General features: G+C 41.2%; 1 protein-coding gene across 1 annotated transcript in view; it reads right to left on the reverse strand.

The window, feature by feature from the left end:
* LOC139214723 (microtubule-associated protein 4-like) overlaps window positions 1–15,568 on the reverse strand; it is a 69,390-nt gene extending 53,822 nt beyond the window's left edge. Inside the window, exon 1 of the mRNA XM_070845637.1 lies at window positions 15,355–15,568. Within this exon, the coding sequence (XP_070701738.1) occupies window positions 15,355–15,568 (214 nt within the window). The remainder of the gene's footprint in view (window positions 1–15,354) is intronic.
* Window positions 15,569–22,091: the final 6,523 nt, after the last annotated feature.

The following is a 22,091-nucleotide window of genomic DNA, read 5'->3' on the forward strand; positions in this document are numbered from 1 at the left end:
ACGTGACATCTCTGAAATAAATGAAAGATTGAAACCTAGAGCTGGGAGGAATGGCCGACATGTTTCTGATAAACACATACAGCATGCTGCAGTTTTCTTTTAAAATTCTCTACATAGTGACACAGCCTGAATCTGTCTGTATGTCACTCCTCTCTGTCAGCTGTTTAACCATCAAACAGGTCCCACCTCTTAAAACCAGTCTGTGTGTGTGTGTGTGTGTGTGTGCGTGTGTTGTGTACAGCTTTTGACAGTGAGGCAAGCAGACACAACACATCACTGAAGGGACTATCACCATGGTTACGCAAGGAGAAGACGACAGCATCTGCGGTTCCCTAGGCAACACTTGCCATTGGTGGACGTGTCTTAAAAGGATCGATGCACCCACTGAGGCACGCACACACACACACTACTGATAAATACTATGAATAAAATACATGTTTAATATTAGCGGTAGGGGAAGCAACAGGAGGAGGAGAGGAGCTCCTTTGTTCTGTGAGTGCTGTAGCGCTGCTGTATGAGAAGAGAAATTAAAAGGATGATATAATCCATTGACCCACATGAGGGGAAGGTCTGTACCGCTGGCTCCATTCAATCCCAACAAACAGCAACCAAGATATAAAGCACATCATCTCATCCTATCATCAAGACAATAACAGTATGCTATCCACTAGATAATAATAACAGGTATTTACTGCAGGTCTACTTTGTATCTACCATCTCAAACATCTGGTCAGTGGATGCCTCTTAACAAAACACAAACAGTACGAGCAATTTAATAGAAAACAAGAAAAAGGACTGACATCCTTTACTTAACCCCTTAAGAGCATGACTCAGGCCTGTAGAGACCTGGGCACGACTTTCATCCCATCTAATTCTTTTTAATTGATTAAGCCCTAAAGTGGCTTCTTAAACTATGTTTTTTTTAAACTGGTCTTAAATCATTGATAGCCTCTTTAGAGTTACGTGAAACCCATATTTAACCATATGCAGGTAGCATGAAATAGCTGGTAATATTTTGTCATCTTGTTTAGCTTCATTTAGTGTCACACAAACTATGGATCAATTCACAACGTTGTTAACCCCTTGTTGACTATTGTCGCGAACTCGCCTCAAACCTCTTCCGGTCTTGATGCATCTGAGGTGGCCTCTGTATCCCACTGATGCATATTCTATGTATACATTATATATACATAGATGCATACATACATAAATAAATATATATATATTCTATCCGTATGTACATATATATTTTATTATACTATATATATGCAAAAACACAAATAATTAATTTTTTTATATAATTGGAAATAAATTCAGGCAGTAAGGGGTTAATGCTGGCTTCCTGTCACAGCAACATGATGGCACAGCACCTGTGGGCCAGTGTCACTGCAGAGCAGCACTTTCTTTTTATATTAGTGGGTTTGATGACAGTAACTATGAAAATGAAGACATGCCAGATAGAACTAATAATAAGAATGATATTTTTTTTTGCCCAGTATAACAAAACAGTGAGCACAGAGCAAACAGCCGTACAACAATGGCCACAGTACAGTGGTTTGTTACTACTATGCTGACTCTGTGTTTTTGCTGCCATTAAAAACATTTTCACTATGTGTGACAGCAGAATATTGAATGATCTCAAAGGTCTATCTGTGTAGAGATCCTTACTGTAATGTTGTCAGACGCTTTGAGCAACAGTCTCAGCCTGTCAGCGGCAACACCAAACACTTTTAGTGGACCTACTTTGATCTGATTGCCCTGAAGGATTACATTACAGCCACCATAGCTTGTTCGCCGCCTGTCCTCGGATGCTGGCAGTGGCGATCTGCTGGAACATTTCTGAAATTCATACCAGGCATTTCGAACCCAAAATATATATAAAAGTAGGTTTAGAGATACTGGAGTTATCCTTCAAGTTCAGTATTTGAGAATGTGAGAGCATCCCTTTTCCAACAGCTCTAATGATAAGATAAGATAAGATAAGATAATCAATCAATCAATCTTTATTTATAGAGCGCCAATTCACAACAGCGTTATCTCAAGACTCTTTCCATAAAGAGCAGGTCTAGACCAAACTCGAGGGAGAGAGAGAGAGAACACAAACAGCAACCAACGTACTAGCAGTGACTATAGCACTGACAATAGGAATGTGACTAAAAGATTAGCAGTATGATATTATTGAAAAACATGACGAGTGGCCGACGATCCGCAGCAGTGAGCAGTGATAAGATAAGATAAGATAAGATAAACCTTTATTCAGCAAAGAACAAGAGTGCAAAGATACGTTAAACAACAGGTGCCTATAGAAGTAGAATATAATATAAATAGAATAAAAAAGCTATGCAGTATGTACAAATCTAACAAAGAGACCGCACTGTAGTAGAATGGATGAAGTGATGAATTATTGCACCAGTCAGAAAAACAGTATTGCACAGACTTCTGACTTCTTTTTTGAATGATATTCATTGACAATCAAATATTCCCTCATTTAACACTTAGACTATCTTCATCTTTATGATTCTCTCTGATAAATGGACATTTGAATCATTGATCACTGTTTCTTACCAACGCATTAGCTTGCTGCTAGCTACATAACAAGTGTCATAAAAAGTGTATCTGTCCGTGGTCCTGAAACACCAGCGGGGAAACATAACCAGCGTTAGTCTATAGCTGAATTTGGACAGAAGCATATCATGTATCACTAACTTCATTGAAGGCACATGCAACATGACTGTTCACCTTAAAAACGTGTGCTATAGAGAGGCGCGGTGGTCTCCACTCGAGCTAGAAAAAGTTGCTTTCTATCAGGGGAAACGAGGACACATATTTTTGGGCAGCGCCGGTATCAGTGTAACGGTGGATGTAATGAATAATTAACAAGTGTGCATTAAGTGTGAGTTTGGTGTTGCGGGATGAGGTGTGTGTTTGTAGGAGGTTCATGGCTGTGGACATTTTTGGGTTTAAAAAGGTATGACATTTGTCTTAGCTTTTCTATTCCCACACACACACACACACACACACACACGCACAGATGCACACACACACTCAAAACTGCAGAGTCATCCTAGACACAGCGCCACAGGATTGTTTTCTTTCTCTGTCTAGCTTCCCTCGTCGTCGATCACTCTTCAGCTGCCTCCCTCCTGTGTCATGTCTGTTTTCCCTCATCATTGTCACACCTCGTATTCTCTTTGGATTCGTTGTTTTGCTTCCTCTACTGCGGGCGAGACGTTAAAGCGTCTCAGAGAGACTAAGAGAAGATTTCAGTCTGACCACACGTGTTCCAATGTGCTCTGTGCTCCGTTTTAACACTCTATACTGCTGTGATATGTCGTTAGGTCATCATCGCTATCATTAAGTGTGATTCATTAGCTTTACAATGCACATCAGAGGCCTCTAAACTCTATTATATTGAATTTCACATACACAACCCAGTTAAAATGAGAACTCTTAGCTCGGGTGTGGGTGATGTCCTCTGTGTGATCAGCACTCACAACAAAAAATACCTCTCTGTATCATAACCGTCAGTATCGTAAATCTTTTTACTGTTTAGTCACAGCTTAGCGCTTAATCATCCAGGTGAGTGACTGTCAGGCAGCAGATAGCGAACAGCGTTCAAACTCTCTAGGTGAACTTATAGACATATACAAGCAGGCTCCTTCTCTGTAGCTAGATGTTAGCTAGTATGTGTGTGTGTGTGAACTGCTGCCGACGTGAATTTCCCCACTGTGGGATAAATAAAGACTAATCTAATCTAATCTAATCTAAAGCAGCCGTGGTGTCGAGCCGCCAACTCAATCACTAGGTGATGTTATCAACACTTTAATTGTTAAATTTATTGCACATTATTATTACTTTTGTGTTTGAAGTGTATTCTTATTCTTATTCTTTTTGGAGCTGTGTGTAACAAAAAGCAATTTCCCCCTGGGGATTATTAAAGGAATTCTGATTCTGATTCTGATTTAATTGACCAGAAGAAGCATGGACACTATGTAATATCTCAAATACAAGTAAAATATGTCATTTGAGCTGAGTTTGATGATGCCTGGTACAAATGTCTATTATTGAATACTTTGCAACAGCCAATAAAGGCCTTGAGTATAACTCCCAGCAATCAGCACTAAAGTCACACTGTAAATGAATGAGAGAGACTCTCAGACGTATGAGGTGCTTTGCATGTAAAAAGTTTCCCTTTTTTTGCTTGCTTACTTTTCGCTCTTCTCTTTCTCTCCCTCAGACATCCACAAAAACAGCACACACACGCACGCACACACACACAGACATACAGTAGCCTATGTGCACGCTGCAGCAGTCTGAACCCAGACAGTCCTCTGAGGACAGCAGCCAGTATCAAGCCTCAAGGTCAAACACCTTCTTTTTTTTCAAACATGATTTTTATGGCATTTCTGCATCACTGGACTGGAAGCTCTTTGAAAACACACTGCCAGGAGAAACAACTCAATTTATACAAGTGGGGAAACCACCACAAAAATAGCTTTCATTGCGTAGTTTGAAGAGATACAGTTTGATGGGCTTGCCGCTGTGCCAGAAATGGACCGGTTGCACTTTCACATCATTACTCGTGACACTGCAGTGTTTGGTAAGATGCAAAGATGACCATATGTTTTCAAGAGCTTTGTTAAATCATTTGGATGAAGATGGATGAAGAGGACTGTGACCCTTCAGACGTGAGTTGTCTGAGTGCTTTTCAAGGGTGACGGAACACTCAAACGCAAATGAGAGGTTTGTCCTCATCGGTCGGTGTGTCACTTACTGTACTGTTGCAGTTCACATGCTAACATTTTAGAATAGATGCCATTTCCCACTTAACACCATATTTGTCAGTAAAGCCACTATCTGAGAGAAACCTCTTCGCTGAAGCCTCTCAGATTAGTGTCTCAGTAGATACTGATTCAGTGTGTTTGTGATGTATTTTGGTGTGACGTCTTTCCTAGTGTCAGAAAAGACCAAAAGCAACAATTAACTGATCGTACTAACAAGTATTCAATAGATGAAGAAAATATCAAAAACACATCAGTGAGCCACACTGTTGCACTAGATGGCATGTTCTTTCATTACCATTATCTTGACTTAACTCCACATGCTGCCCCAAATACTCACTAGAGCACCAAATGTGGATTCATCCACTGCTGAAAATAGTCCCCATATAGAATGTTTCCTCCTACCTCCCACTTCCTTCTGTCTGAACAATGACTGAACCTTTAAAGATGAAACTATTTATTTGTGAGCCCTCTCTTAGAGACTTAACATCTTCAGGAGAAACGACGGAGCTCGGGGCAGAGCGTCACATACAGGCCCAGGAAGTCACAAAGTATTGAGAGACAGAGAGAGAGACAAACAAGACATTGTTGGTTTTGGTCTTGTAATGGGCTTCACTGACGACAACAGGAATATAAAATATTCTTGGGTTTTCATTTTATGGCAGCTATTTGGGACTATCACCAGGCTGAGTGGTTGTAATGAAAACATACCCTCTAGCATTATGGGAAATGTAGGCTCTGGGGTTCTTGGAGCTTCAACCACACCGCAGGCTAAACATCAGGATATATGCACATGTGCTTCATCAATTCTAACCACTGTTTTTTTTTTTTTTCAACTCTGTCTCTTGCACGTCCTCTAACTTCATGGAAATGGGCTAGATTGTTTTTTTTCTGCTGATGTAGAGTTCAACTCATACATTTCTTCTTAGAGGTCAGAGTGCAGGGCTGTCTGTCGTGCAGTGCCTCTGGAGCGGTTTGGGGCCTGCTGAAGTGCATTTTTTCGATGATGGACTACATACTGGAGGGTACCAAGAGTGGACCTTGTTGCACTTTAGCTCACAGCAAGAGCGCAGCTTCCAGATGATGGCAGTCAGCCTGTGGGCAAACCTGCTCCGTCTATATTTAGATAACCATCTTATGGGTCAGTTACTGTACAGTACAGTACAAGGTTAATACGAAACACTTCTATTTACTTTAAATACTACCTTAAATATTAGGTAGGTGCATGCTTTCTGTTTTTGGATCTCGGTCCTCACCTCTATCATTCTTTTTGTTTTTTTCTGTTTTATCTGTTACAGTTCTGCCAGTTAGTGCAAGGTGACGTTAAACTATTTTTTCCCCATGAATTGACCTTTACGTGTCATTTCCGAGCAGCCGTTTGGCTAAAATGTGTAATTTCACAGCTGAAACTAATTCTAATGAAACAATTCTCTCTCTCTCCTTTAAGTATCAACAATATATCTATTCACTGCTCCCTGTAAGCTGTAAGTAGAGGGGTTGTGGTTACAGGTCATTTTAAGTAACTTCAAAACCTTACATTTCTTACATTTTCTCTCTTTGTTTAGACATTTTGTCCCAAAATGTTAGCAAACATGTAAAACCATGGTTGAATCTCATCTTTCACCATCATAACCTCCTGATGCTACCACGTTGTCCTTGGCCTGTCCCTGCACCCTGCTGCTAGTTGCATGCAGCTAATACTGGAATGCATTTGTTGCTGAACTCTCTCTCTCTTTCTCTCCGAGACAAGGACGGGGGAGGTTAGTGTCAAACTATAGCATCCCATCCTCAGTCACGGCTGTCACTATCTCTGGTAGTGGAAGCACTTAGAGAAAGGGATAGAGGGGAGGGGTGAAAAGTGAAGCAGAGATGAGGAAGGCAGTGGATAGCAAAGGGATGGAAAAGAGGGAGGAAAAAGAGGAGAGGACCGAAGAGGGACAGACAGAGAAGGGGGCAGGCAATAGAGATATTGAGCTATTTGTGGGCATGAAGAACTGAAGAGAACTCTTTTACAACTTAAGTCACATTATTTGTTTCATGACGGTGTAACGTATGTAAATAAACAGTCATAGTGGAGGTGACTGGTAGCCTCAATACTGTGGCAATGTTAATAAAACCTCAGTATTTCCTGCTGCAAAGGCAATGCTCCCATTTGTTCTTTAGAGGATAAGATTATAAAGTTATAGTCTATATTTTTCTTGTGCCATGAACAAAAACAACAATGCGTTAATCTGTCGTTAAATGCTTTCTATATGGGCCACAAATAAACAGTTTCACGTTTCAAACAGGCTCAGTCTCTTTCTTGAACAGTATGGCGCTGTGGTCTTAGAGCATTAAACAAACCGGAGTACAGTGCATTAGTTAAGGATAACTTTCAGTGGCAGATTAATCCATATTTGGTGCTCAAGTGAGTAACTGGGGCAGCAGGATGGTGTATGTGGGACTGAGTCCGAATAGACTACAGTGTGTGTGTGTGTGTGTGTGCATGGTATTAAAGGTACATGTCACCCTGTGCAGCAGTGAGGCTTATTCAGGTGTTTTTGGATAACAATGGAAAAATAAGACACTTGAGACGTGTGTTGAGAGGAAAGATGTACAATATCGCTTGCTTTACCTTTTCAGTATATATATATATATATATATATATATATATATATTTATTCACTGTTGCCCATAAAGTTGGAATAAAATGTTTTTCACCTCTTCTCATGAAATGATTGTGACAATGTGATTTATTCTTGATAAATAAAGTTTATATCTTCTCAACTTTATTGATCAAACTCTTCCAAACATATCACAGTGAAACTTAAACCACAATGAACCTTTGCAAACTGTGTATTCAGGCTTTAACAAAATTGGGGGTATTGAACAATTATTCCAACTTTATGGGCAACAGCGTATATATACATACACACACAGTATACATATACAAATATGAACTTATTTTTTCTACCGAGCGTCAATTCACTGTTGGTTTTGGTCTTTTCATGGGCTTGGTTAACATACGAAAAAATGTATAGCATTGCATCTTACAGCTTGGTCAGGCCATCATTTGAAATGGCTGCATTTCACAGAAAAATCTACTTTTTGCAAGACAGTTAGTGCTATTGTGACCATGATGTTTACTGATGTTTCCCAGCATTCTCATCTAGCTTGTGCGCTAGCTGAAATCTCACCAGCTACTGTGGTTTACTATCTAACCATGTGAGTGAAGCCTACTGTACTACTACTACTTCATCAAAGCCAGAAGTGACGTGAGACAGGTGAGACAAACTGTTTTAAAGATACGTTTGGATGCCTACTTGTTGCATTACAATGTTTCACCACCTGTATCATGCTAATATTACTTTGATGGTGAAAATAAATGTGGCTTTTATAAGACACAAGGATGTAAGGGACAAGACGGAGAGAAACGGGAGGGATGCAGAGGAGGGTGGAAGGTAAGATGACGTTTAGATGATGGATGATGGGATACACAGAAAGTGAGCATGGGTAGCTATAAATAAAATGACAGAGAAAAAAAAAACAGGGAGAAACAGAGATGTATGACGTCAGAGCAAGAGTAAATTGGGGGAAAGAAACTCATGATGCAACTGAGATGTTCAGGTAAAGTATCCTTTCCCCCTGGGTGTAGATGGTGCTGTGGTCCTGACAAACATTAACAGCATAGCAACACTCTCCAGATGCTCTGCAATAATGGTGCAATCCCATGGCCATTAAACACATGATGCCAAACCCGTTACTGTGACTGCCAGGCTGCAGTGCCACTGGGAGTATTGCTTCCCCTCTAAACTGTCACACACTCGCTCTTTATATTTACTACTATGATCTTCAATCAGCCAACCTCTGGGCCTGAGTTCAAAGATACAGTGAGGGCTGATGGGAGACTGAAGATGGGCAGCGGAGAAAAAGTGCTTTTATACAGCAATGAACGCATACAGAGTCTTATTACATATAACTATTATATACTACATGCAACATTGGTGACTGGAAATCTCATAGTCAATTAGACTAATGCCAAAAAACCCAAACTATCCCTTTAAGGAAATCTTCCAGCCTGTGTTTCCTGGATCTTATTTTCCAGGAGGACTGTACCGTGCTGGGTAACCACACCCTCAAATTCTCCACATCATGTTTAACAACATCTGCTGCCTACTTCCTCACAGTTAGCGAGGACCCAGAAACCAAACTTTCAAATCAGAGCAGACAGATACAAGCTCATTTCTGCTGGGAAGGCAGTTTATGCAGAATATGAACTCTGATGGGAAAAATCACCTGTACTGTCATCGTATGTCGCCAAGAATCAAGTTGATTATATGTTCAGCGCAAAAATAAAAATATAATCATGTGGAGTTACCTTTCAACAATTCACCCCCCTTACTAAAGGCTAAATGACTTGAGGTATAATAGTTAACATATAAAGGAAATGGTGATTAGCAACCATGACATTCTACTCAACAAGTTAATTGCTAAAATATGAGAATTTGGCAACATCACCTAAAAGAAGTCACAACACAAGCAGTCAGTCAATCAAACAGATTTGTAAAAAAAAAAAACAGGTTAAACTTATTTGGAACTGGAAAAAAAAAAAGCAAAAATGATTCACTTTGCTATCAAAACCATCACAGTTCATGGACGACTTCCTGTAAGCTTGTACTCAAGTACTCAAGAGGCATTATTAGCCCACCTACATTAACCACCCAAGAACACTAACCTAACAGTTAGTAACACCATCACTAACGTACGTATAGGTACGCCTCCTAAAACAAAGAAAGGTATCATGGGGGGGGGCTATAAAAAGGCTCGAAAATTAGTGAAAAATTAGGGAATCGCTATCGAAAAAACAAAAAAAGATACAATGAAAATCACATGACCACGATGGCGTACCCGACGTTGGTGTTCTAGGGTTAAGTGACGTTGCCATGTGGCCAGATGTCACCAACTACATTGGTACCTATACTTGGTACTTGAGTACAGTGTTATCATAACTGATAAAAAACGATGGCCGGAATTTCAAACTGTACACACCTAAGATCTCTGTGCGTCTATGCCACTGGTTCTGGACGTCAGCTGGCCTCATCTGTCTGTTAGTCAGCCTGTCAGTCAGTCAGCGCTGTGCTCCAGAAGTGCTGTTGAAGCTTCACTTACATCATATTCACTTCAGCATATCTGCTGGACTCAGCACACTCTCACACACGTTCTTATTATTGGCAGTGACAGCCAAGGTGTGCGTGTGTGTGTGTGTGTGTGTGTGTGTGTGTGTGTGTGTGTTAGATGACCTCACTAGAGCTGCATGTGTGTGAAACTGCTGGTATTGATGTTCCACTGTACTGCAGTCACATGTGACTGCAGTGCCTTGTACTGTAACACACAGTACACACATATTGTACACACACTGCAGGGATGTGTTATCATGCCTCAGCAAACAGAGATCTTCCCGGCGTGGCAGCAAGGCAGACTACAGTCTAACTTTACCTTTACTGTGCTGACCACTTTCAACTAAATTTGACTCTCTCCTGATCTAAACCTAGATGATCTTAAACTCAAAGTATGTGGAGGTTTAAAAATGATGAAGCGTGAACAACATCAATAAATCACTGGGTGAAAAACAATAGGAACACATTAGTGGTGTGCGGATCGATACTGAAATATCGATACCTCCGATGCCAGATATTTAGGTTCTAGAATCGATTCTCATATTAAAATATCGATAGTTTAGTAATTTGTAGTAAACGTGTGGTTGGATCTCGTCTAAATGATGCCCAGTTGGGAGGAACTACTTTTTCGTCCGCCTGTCACAGTCATATGCGAAATACGGCTGCGTTTCAAAGGCAGGAGAGGTTGTGAGTGAAAAAGAGAGCAGATTTAAAGGGAAAACTGCAAATGTGCTGATGTTCCTAAACAAAAACCTTTGAATGAGGGGAACATTTGAGGAAAGGTTGAAAATGAGTGAATGTTTGTGTTAAAATGTCAGAGTACTGTGATGTCTTTCATTCGTTATGAAGCTATAATTTGAAATACATGACTTTATACTTTGATTTTCCAAACACATTACGTTTTTGTACAAAGTATCGGATCAGTATCGTCGATACCAGCCTGAACTTTACTTGGTGTCGGATCGGAAAGGAAATCTGTGGCATCACTAGAACACATCACATTTGTCTGTGTGATTAAGTGTTAATACAACCACAGTGTGATAACAGCTGGTATTTGTGGTGAAGCATTTGAGGTACACTTTGTGTATTTGTACATGTAAAGCCAATCTAGGGAGGGGTGGTAATTAACCTGAGGCTGTATGGGAACTGTCAGGAACACCAGAGGAAGAACTTTTGTACTTAACAAATCCCTTAGACTGACAGATCCTTACATTTTAGCTCCAAATTCTACTGAATTAGTTTAAACTCAGAAACACAGAAAAGCAAAGTTCTTAAAGAGCAACACTTAAAGTGGCCCAGTGAGGCAGAGCTAAAGGTTTGCCCTTTGTGACATTGAGGACACATGAGCTTTTGGTTTCCCATCCAGTTCACGTAGCAGGAGTCGGCTTTATTACAGCCCTTCATCGAGGCTGAGGCCTCGAGTTACTTCACAGCTTCCACATTATTAGCAGGAAAAACACAACGCTTCCCATTTCATCATAAAAAAAAAAAATACACAAGGTTTAAAAACTAGGCAGGGATGAACAGAACAAATAAAACGACAGAGGGAGACAGACAATGAGGAAAATAAAAGAACGTCAGGGACAGAAGCAAAGGAAAAGCGGAGCTATGGCTGAGAGATGGGGGACGGTCCCTTGTCTTGGACAATTGATCCCATTGGCTGGAAGTGATGCTGACATGCACGCCGACCATCCAACCAGATATGCCAATATGTCAGTCTGGCAAGCTTTTATGTCAGAAATATTTCACGTTTATGCACAACATTTCTTCACATCATATTACAGTAATCGTCATTGTTTAACTGACACAGCCAACAGACATCAGAGTCTAGTTTTTAACACATGCATTTATTATTTATTTAAGTTACTCCAGTTAGGCTTTGGGTAACGAATTCTTCAGTTTACCGATTTGAAGATGGATGAAGATCTATGTATAGATATAAATATAATCTATGTGAGGCAGCTCTGTGCATCTTTGAACTGGTTTTCCCAGCTAAAACTCTCCTCTGATATATACAGTAATAAGAAATGTATCCTTCATTTGGTAGGAAACACTCAGAACCATCAGTCACAAGAAATACACGAGCAGATTTAGCATCACTCTGCTTTTAACATCATATAGGACTCACCGTGGATACGGGGGAAAAGGATAAAGAGAGGAGCAGCACAACCACAGGCATTCTATATGTTTCTCATTGTGTCGTTAAGTGTTTAGTGTAGTTCAATCAGACGTGAGCCTGTGGTGTAATTTGTGTTTGATTGAGGATGTGTGATCTGCTGTCATATGGAACACACAGAATATAGCCTACAGGCTCACCAGTGTTTTAAATAGTCTCTCACACACACACACAATCACACACACAAGGCCGGAGGATGTGTGCATGCTTTTGGTTATTATCACACCAGCTGTGCATGGGCATGTCAGAGACTATGTGAGATATCATCACAGGCTGACGGTTCATCATAAAGGATTAAAAAAAAAAACACACACACACACAATGCACGCAATACTGCTTGATGTGCCATATGTGTTAAGCATCACTCATATAAAACCAATCAACACAATCTAATCCACCTCTGGATCTACGTCGCTATCTGTTGTCCATCCATAACATCCGTAACATCTCATAGGCGCGATGACTCCGGAACCGGTATAAATAAACACAGTACATCAAATGTTCGATGATTAGCTGAGGACATTCTACATTTGGATGGTTATGTGAGGTGGCCACGTGAAATAACCTGGTCCATAAATGTAATTACTCATAGTTACAAACAAAATATACATATGAATCGCTAGCGTTTCTTGTTCTGTATCAATACTAGCGGCTGGAAGTCAGGCTGTCTTGGCCTCTGCTGCTTTGATTGCGACCACTCTTGCCTGTAGGTCTGACTGTTGCATGTCAAACACTGACAGCTAGACGGGTTAACATTCAACTCATCGGGCCAGACTGTGCCACTGGCTGGTTTCTAATTGTGTGTGTGTGTGCGTGTGTGTGTGCGTGCGTGCGTGGTAATGCAAATGATGCTAATACAGCACTGTCTCCAGGCTGACACAGCGTAACAATGACAGGAAGAGAGAGAAAGACGGATGGGTAGAACGGAGACTTAAAGAAAAGCATAAAAGACAATGACGATGAGGCCCAAACGACGAGAAAAGAGGCAGAAAAATACAGAGAACAAGCCTGAGATAAAGACAAACAAAGACGGTCCTGCAGCTAATATGAGTCTAGACAGGGCTGGCCCAAGTGTCGCAGCAATTACACTCAATCTTCAAAGCACACAGAGAGTCACTCGGAGGAGGATCCCTGATGGCCCCCGGTACACAGAGTAGAATCTGAGAAGCTGGAAATGTCTGTATTTAGGGTAGTGACACTAACACGAAGCAGAAGTCCAGAACAATGACAACTCTGTAATGTTAGTTTTGCACATTACTATATTTACTATAAGATACTTCTATAAGAGATATACTATACTACTATAAGAACCCAATTTTCCCAATATTGCACACATTGTATATGTTATTTGTATGCTTACACATAACTGTAACTGCTTATCTATATTCCTTGAAAAGCTTGTTTGAGTTTTTGATCGTGCAGTGCTACTTTTACATCGTTTGTCAATGTCTGTATAATTGTTTATACTCTTTTTCAATTAAAATAATCCCCGAAATCTCTTAATTTCATCCATTTATATCCAAAGGCCACACATCATGCCCATACCCTGCACTGCTGACGACGACATTCATTCTCAACACATCGTGACTGTGACAACCAGTGGAAAGGCCTCGTTAGAACAGTACAGTATGTGTTCAGTTGACATCAATAAATTATCACTGCGTTTTAATTATTGTTGACAGAAGATCAACAGTGAGAATTGGAATTCTCTCTTGTAGTAGAGAAGAATAATTCTTGTCTTTTCAAACGTTCGAACTAGCATGAATGAATGCGTGGCCCCTGAAGTCGGCTATACCATGAACATAGAAGACTTTGCTCAGCGGTACAGAGGAACTACAGCAGCTACGTGTGGATGTTCTATCAGTGGGACAGAAACTATTGCAGTCCCTGCCTTGCACAAATGACCCCCCCCCTCCCCTTGAAGTTCGAACAAACCCCCTTCTATGTAATAATCCACGTCCCTGTGTGTCTACAGGGCTTTTATGTCTGCTCTATTTAACTCTCCAGCCTGGACGACTCCCTTATTTTCCATCCTTCACTCTCCTCTTCCTCAAACCCTCTAGTTTGCTCTTATCTAACCTCATATTACTTCCCTCTTAATCTCCCAACTCTCTCTTTTCCTTCTTTCTGTCATCCATCCATCGTAATTCCTGCAAGGCAAGCATGTTTAAACATCTCTGCAATGTCACCGTGCGAAAGGTTTACATCTACGTTTCTCTAAAACTACTATGAACTACTTAAAATGATCACACTTTAAGGCAGGAAGTCCTGGAATTGTCTTCATCGTATCAAGGAAGGAATTACAGAAAATACTCTGAGCTCAAAGACCAATGACATTTTGTGCTAAGTCAAACTCAGTTCATCAGTGAGATCCATCAACCTCGAGACAAACAAATATGTACCTACAGCTGCTGATACAAATCTTTCTTGGTGAAATTTAGCCCGAGTCATGTGAAATCCATAGTTCGATGCCCAATACATGTCAGTTTTCAAGGAGAAAGTGCACATTTTAGAGGGCTCTTTTATTGTGACCAGGCAGGCTGCCCCTGTGTAATAATCACCCTGACTGATCAGCACCTTGGTTTACCACAGCTGTCAGGTGGATGGATCATCTAAGCCAAGGACACCTGCTCACTAACACGGATTTTAACACACCTGTGCATGAAATTTGGGAAAAACAAGCCGTTTGTGTGTCAGATCTTTTATTTCAAACAAGTGAAAATTGTTTTTCACCTGTTTTTTCTCTTGCTTCACAGTCTGTCCAAGCAGAACCACTTGTGTGTGTATGACCTATCCTGCTAGCTGATCCTCCATGGAACTACAAACAGGGACAGTATATCTCTGCCACAAAGATAAAATCACAATTATCGTGAGTTGTAAATGCGAATGTGGGATTTTGGTGGGTGAAGCGCTGAATTTTAGGTGAATTAGAATTTAGAATTTTTAAGCTAAAAGATGGGCTCATGCTTGGAGAAATGACAAAGAGTAGTTATTTGGCTAAAATGTACAAAGCACCCGGTTTGGTCCTTTAAGAGTGCAGTGAACAAACTCTGCAGAGAAATGATCTCTCTCAGCCACTTTATCATCCTGAAACCAGAGGTCAGTTTCACCTGACTGACCAGTGATGTCAAAATATCCACACGGCAGATTTTTCCTCTTGGAGAGAGAATTCCTCACAGGGGAACAACATCACATTAGGGAACAGCCTCTCTACCTCTTCACATCGCTCGTGGTGACTTACCACTCTTGGTGTCCTTCCCATCCAGCAAGGGTCGGTAGTCGCTCTTGGACACCGTCTCTCCCACCTTGTCATCATAACTCTCTTTCTCCAGCGTGGCCACAAAGTCTCTTTTCAGCAAGGCCTCAGCAGGCGCCCCGCCCGGGACCCCACCTGGGACCCCACCTGGGACCCCACCTCCGCCTCCACCCAGAGCGTCTCGCAGGCTCAGGTCCATAGTCTTGTTACTGGTGAGAGAAAGCAGAGGCGGGTGTGATTACTTTCATTATTCTGTGGTTGTTGCTACGTCTTCTCCTTTTTCCACTCCTCTTCACAGCTCGTCTGACAGTCATATCGCCACTGTGTCCTAAAAGTGTCATTTCTTCCTCCCGTTGACCATCACACTTATTATTTGTATGTGACTGAGCACTTCACACCTTTTACAAGCCTGCCGTCCGTACAAGAGCAGATAAAGACACTGGCACATGTTGCGCTGTTTTCACTGTTTCACTCTCTATCGTCTTTCTGAATACATATTAGTGAGACATGCTTTCCTGTGGAATAATATGATTAATTAATTCAAACTGTTATGACCCGGCACAAAACCAATAACACAACTAAAACTGAATTTAAACCCAAGAAAAACTCAAAGTGTTTAAGAACATGTGAGGAGGAGAGCGATCTACACGTTTATACCTATATATTTCTATATATTATTATATTTCTATATACGTCTCTTTTCTCTCTATGATAATACCCATTTTCTGAGAAATAAATGACTTCTTATTCCCAAATAATCAAACAATTAATAGACCATGACAGTGTCATTTCATGAATGTTAAACACAGTGTGCATTAGCGGTGAGGGTTCACCATCTATCTAGAAGCTACAGAGAGAATGTGATAAAACTGCTGCTTTTCTAGAGCGTGAACTTGTGGAAACAGTACGGTAACTGACCTATCTATACTTCAGTAAACCCAACCAGGCATTGTGTCTGTAATTAAATAGATCTCATATGGCGCGTACACAGTTATAATCAGCACTCAGGAGTAGGTTTGCACCATTGCTCACAATGTTTCTTCTGTCTCAGACACTGAATTAGTGTCTTACTCCTCACTTCATTGTAAATTCAGTGTTTTTGTCAATGGCATGATCTCGTTAGATGATGACTTAGTTTTTCCGGCAACCTGATTGGTCAGTAGTTGAGTTTTTTGAGTTTTTTTCAGAATCTGAATTCTTTTATTGTCATTGTGCAAAGAAGCACAACGAAATTGAAATTGAATTGAAATTTTGACTGGTTGGATCCAATATATTCAAATAAATTAGCTGTGCAGTTTAGGTTACCATGGTGATTTTCCCCAGTTAAGCTCAAAGATAGCTGACTAACCCACTAATCTAACTGTGATACAAGAAACACACTGTAAACTATTTAAAAGTGAAATATATTTTTTATCTGTATTACTTCTGCATTGCAATAGAGAACAAACCTGCAGTTGGTTATGGGATGTATTATATTTTCTGTTGTGAACACCCACTATGTGCATTTTTGTTTCACCTACAGAAATCCAAAGCAAAGACTGAAGCATTTGTTATATTTGTATATACTGCATTGCTTTTTTTATTCTATCTTATATTATATTCTACTTATGTAGGCACCTGTTGTTTAACCTATCTTTGCACTGTTGTTCTTTGCTGCTGCAAATTTGCAAATTTCCCCAGCGTGGGACGAATAAAGGTTCATCTTATCTTATCTTAGAAAACCTGTCCAAACATCTCTCCTAAACTTATTCCAGTAGTGTCGGAACATTTCAAAATTAAATAAAACTCAAGCCTTCCAGACCGAGTCTGCCTTTGGACTCTCATGAATGCCACAAACAAAATAATGAAAAATAATGAAACATAAATGGTGACATGACATGACCCCTGAACAAACTCTTCTTTCTCTCTGTCCTCTGCTCTGTGTATCCCTTCATCCAGCCTCCCAGCAAACAAACTGTCCTTGTTGTCATTGTCTTGCAACTGTACCCCCCCCCCCCCAAACACACACACACAAACACACACACACACTGTGGACAGTAGCCAATATGGGAACATACAGTAGTAGAGTGTTAGCAGGCCTTGAGTGGAACTGTAGACCATTGTTTGAGGGGAAGGACACAGCGCTGTGGACACACACACACACACACACACACACACACACACACACACACACTTTCACCCTGAGCGTCTACCTCTTTAACAGTTTCAGCATTTCTCTCTAGGAGTCTGTTGCACGTGTGAATGACTGTGTGTATTTTCCTGTTATTGCCCCTGAGTCTTATGTTTCTCTCATACACACAGTTTCTGAAATATTTTACCATAAACATTTTGGCTTATAATAACACACACTCTCTCTCTCTCTCTCTCATTCACACACACACACACACACACACACACTGACCTTAATAATTCCATCACTCCGATACAAAAACAAACCAATCCAAGATAGAGGCTTTCTAACCTCTATTACCCTCTTAGAGTATTATTCGGCCATATTTATCGCTCCATTGGAGAGGTTTCATAAGCCAGAATATTCAGTGGCCTGAAGCTGGAGTTCTTTGTTTTCTCTCATCCATTCTGCCTCTCATTACTTACAATGGCAGCAATAATTACTCCATATTTTGACTAAATTCTGGGCAAGTTCAGTATAAGAGACAACAACATGCTGTTTTTACTGATGCCGACACGTTGTATGACCTTGTATTTAGAGATACTTTTGATGATTCTTACAGTCAGTTTGATAACCTCCTCCTCCCGCAGAAAAGAAATGAAGAAATGAATGCACCCCTGCAAAGTCCTCACCACACGATAAAACCACAAGAAAGGAGCAGGAAGACTTCAGGACTGACCATTACCAAGGATCATTCCCATCCTCTAGTTTAACTACCTGCTGAGCAGCAAACAGCAGACACACACAGTGGGTGATTAGCTGGTGAACACAGTGGAGCATGTGGAAGTGTCACGGCCCTAGAGCCTTGGTCGTCTCTCTTTCTTTTCTGTTGCAGGTCCCCGGCTGGGCGGAGCCTGTAATTACCTAACCTGGCACACCTGGCCAGTGCACCAGGATATATCGGCCGGCCTGTGGAACCCTCTTCGCATCCAGCCACCCGTGCTTGTTGTGTTCCAATAAAATGGTCTTTACTGACAGTAAAGCTTCTCTTGCACCTCCTGCTTTGTTGTGGCCGAGGAGCCAGCCGTGACAGAAGCTACACATTTTTCATCTGTCTCATCGATTAATGTAGAAAAACTGAACTAATAATGAAGATAAGCTGCAGCCCTGAAATGAATGATCATATTTTACTACTTATCGCTGGTACAGTACGACTAAGACTTCAGCTTTATATAACGTGTCAACACTAATGTCAAACCAAACATATAACAGCTTAGGTTTAGAAATCAATTCATTTCAAAGGAGCCACTGCCATCAGAGGGTTTCTAAATCAGTGCAGTGCTTCACACAGGACTTTGGTCAACTTTGGCATGAAGTGTATAATATCACTGTGATAAAGACACATGATTATGATGTAACTGGTGGCAAGTAAAAAGCTGCGTGTGTATGTCTGTGTGTGTGTGTGTGTGTGTGAGAGAGAGAGAGAGAAAGATATGATGATAATGATGATGATGAGGGGTTGTTGGGCGAGACAGCTGTTGCACTCTGAGGGATTAAAAACTATCTCAGTACCCACAATCCCTTGCTCCCAGCATCCACCACCTCTCCTTCTGTGAACCCGACCGTCTGCTACATAATCATCTCATCCTCCAGAACACTGGCAGTTCTCACATAAGCACACACACACACACACACACAAAGGCCAGGGATTGGCAGGAAATGAAACACATTACTGTACTATCAAAGTACAGGATAGTTTTGGTGGACGATATTTTTTTGTGGATGTGTGTTCGGCGATCAATGTCAACATGCAGGAGCGTAATGGAGCTTCATTTTTTTGTGATTATTTTGTCAAAATGCAGGATTTTCAACTTAACAGTAAACATCTGAAGCACAACTATAGTCTTCATTAGATGGCTTAATATCCTGAGCACTAAAAGTAACACCTGTAGCGTGTTTTGCCCTGAATCAGGTCCGACAGGTTTATTTTCACTTAAGCTTCATAAACCAAATGTTTAGACCAGCACAGACTCAGACTCATATCTCTCATGTGTAGACGAAGTACTTCACCGGCATTGTCACTCAATGTGCACTGATGTCAAACTAAATAGACTTTTTCCCATCACTATGTAATCATTTCTCTTGCACATTCACATCAAGCGAGATAGTCCTCTCACTTCTATTCTCTGCACAATGACAAAGAGCTAGTTTTCACACACAAAAAAAAAAAAAAAATACAAGCAACTTGAGCGTCTCACTGCCTCATTTCCTCCCCAGTCAGCAGCCAACAGCAGAGCTGCTAAAGAGGGCCAGACATAACTGGCCATTGCAAAGAAAAAGGGGGAGTAAAGAATATATTTGGAAAAAAAAGACTCTTCTCCCCATGTGTGCTTGAGTGAGGGGATGAAAACAAATGCTCAGAACAAATGGGTGTTAAGTTTGCACTGTGTTACTTGGGCCAGTGGAGTCGCCCCCCTGCTGGCTCTGCTGTACCGGCTTCACTTTTTAGACCTAGAAGCCACGCCCCCACTTCTATACAGTCTATGATTTAGATTTAGATTTACAAACTCTCTTAACTGCTAAAACTTTATGTAACTCATCATACTGGACGGTCCTGGAGTGGAGCCCTGCAAAATGAGCCAATAAATATCAGAAATATCACTCAATTAATTGCCAAGCCATGATGATGATATGGTCAACAGAATATTATTGTACATATTATTATTATATATGTATCTGTCGACGCTACAACCTTCCTAAATCACTTACTGCACGTGTGCCACTTAAGAACAAATAGAACAAATGGTTCTTGCATGAGTCCAAATGTGATGCTGTGATTACTGTCTGCTCACCACACACTTGTGAATAATAGAAGAAGTGGATGCTGACAGTCTGGAGAAGAGGGCTCACGGCCAGAGGGTCACCCACACCACCGTCAATTACTGTCAAGGTGCTGTTGAGCAAGACGGACCTCAACCAACCGCCCTGTCTAAAGACGGACTGATATTACTGAATTGCCAAATCATCATCATCATACCGCCGCAAAACACAAAACAGCTGTTTCTGCACAGCTGTATGAAACAAGGGAGCTCTCCAGCTGAGCTGCAGGTTACTCCAGCTTAGTAATGAGTCACAGTGCAATATCTAATGATGTAATAACAGTGAATGGAGAGGTTAGCGGCCCTGAGGAGCTGCGCTTTCCTGCATTCACGGGCTTGTTGGTCGCTGAAAGAGCAATAAAGAATCATCTCAGCTCATTCAAAACCATAAACACAACATAGAGTGAGATATCTGATGACTCTGTCCATTCATCGTTCATATTCACAATCTCTTACATTCTGTTCCAGCCAACGTGGAATCTTTGTTTATTGCTAGATTTTATGAGGATTGGATTACGTAAAGTGGTTGAGACTTTTTTCAGCTCAGTATAATCATGATAAATTAATGTGCAAGCAGGCTGGTGGCCTGACAGAAATCGAGGCACATCACTGCCTTAGGAGCACTTTCAGGTTCTCGGCAGCTCTGAATTCCCCGCAGCTTTCCTCCCCCCCCAGCAAACTGGAGAGTTCGCACGCAGGTGAAGAGATAGAGAGACAGCAGAACAGAGGGAGACAGCGGGTGGGCGGGTGGGAGAGAAAGCCAGGGTACGTTTGCGCTGTTGTTGTCCAAAAATACATGTCATCAAGAAGAACCAGAGATACCAGAGGAGCTCTGTTCGTCCAATGAAAAGCTTGTTTCAGAGTGAGCTGACGTCGGCGTGTCTTGTCTAAAAACACTGTTAATGTTCGATTTCAAGCGAAGTGGTCACCGAATAGCCAGATGAATCGCATTAATTCAGGCAGGAGGAAATGCATTACTGAGCAGTAACACTGGAGCTTCCCATTCCTGAGAAACATTTCAGCTGTGTCACATTTGATTTGTAATTTACCTTTAATTTCTGATGTAGATGAGAGCAAAAACTTACCTTGGTGGGTAGAACTATGCAGTATGGTCCTAGTTTGGCTGTAAAACTACTGTATAAAGAAAATACCCATTCACCTCTAAAAGCAGCTGTAACTTTAAAGAATATGTGCTGAGTTATTCTGTGTAAAACTGCTGATGCTGGAAATCATCAGCAGATGAAGCGCAGAATGTGTGCACACTGTAATAAGGTTACAAATACAAGAGCATCTGCAAAGTGGTGCGATGACTTGATCCGGAGGATTACTGAGCTGCCATATCGATTTGTGAAGAGGGTCCAGACAACACACATGGACCTTGGTCAGGCTATGGCTCATTACGTCCCAAGTTCTTCTAAATCTGGGTAACAATTTGATTCAAGGAACCAGTTGGTCAGCTCTGCAATGGCCAGAAAGCAGCTTTTCTTTATCGCTGCTCATGCAACCGCACACAAGAGAGACAGGCTGAAAATGTGCACTGTTAAACAATATCAAGTCTATTCCTTCTGTGTCGACTTTTTCGCTCCACCTTCGAGCTCGGCCGTGGGCAAATAGCAATAAACGCAAGGGGCAACATGTGTGACAAACTAGTTTTGAACAAGCACGAACTGCCCCGTCCTTTTGTCAGGGGGCCAGGGACTAAATGAGCGATTGCTAAGATGTTGCTAAGACTA

This window comes from Pempheris klunzingeri, chromosome 15, assembly GCF_042242105.1.
Source record: "Pempheris klunzingeri isolate RE-2024b chromosome 15, fPemKlu1.hap1, whole genome shotgun sequence".
Taxonomy (NCBI): Eukaryota; Metazoa; Chordata; class Actinopteri; order Acropomatiformes; family Pempheridae; genus Pempheris; species Pempheris klunzingeri.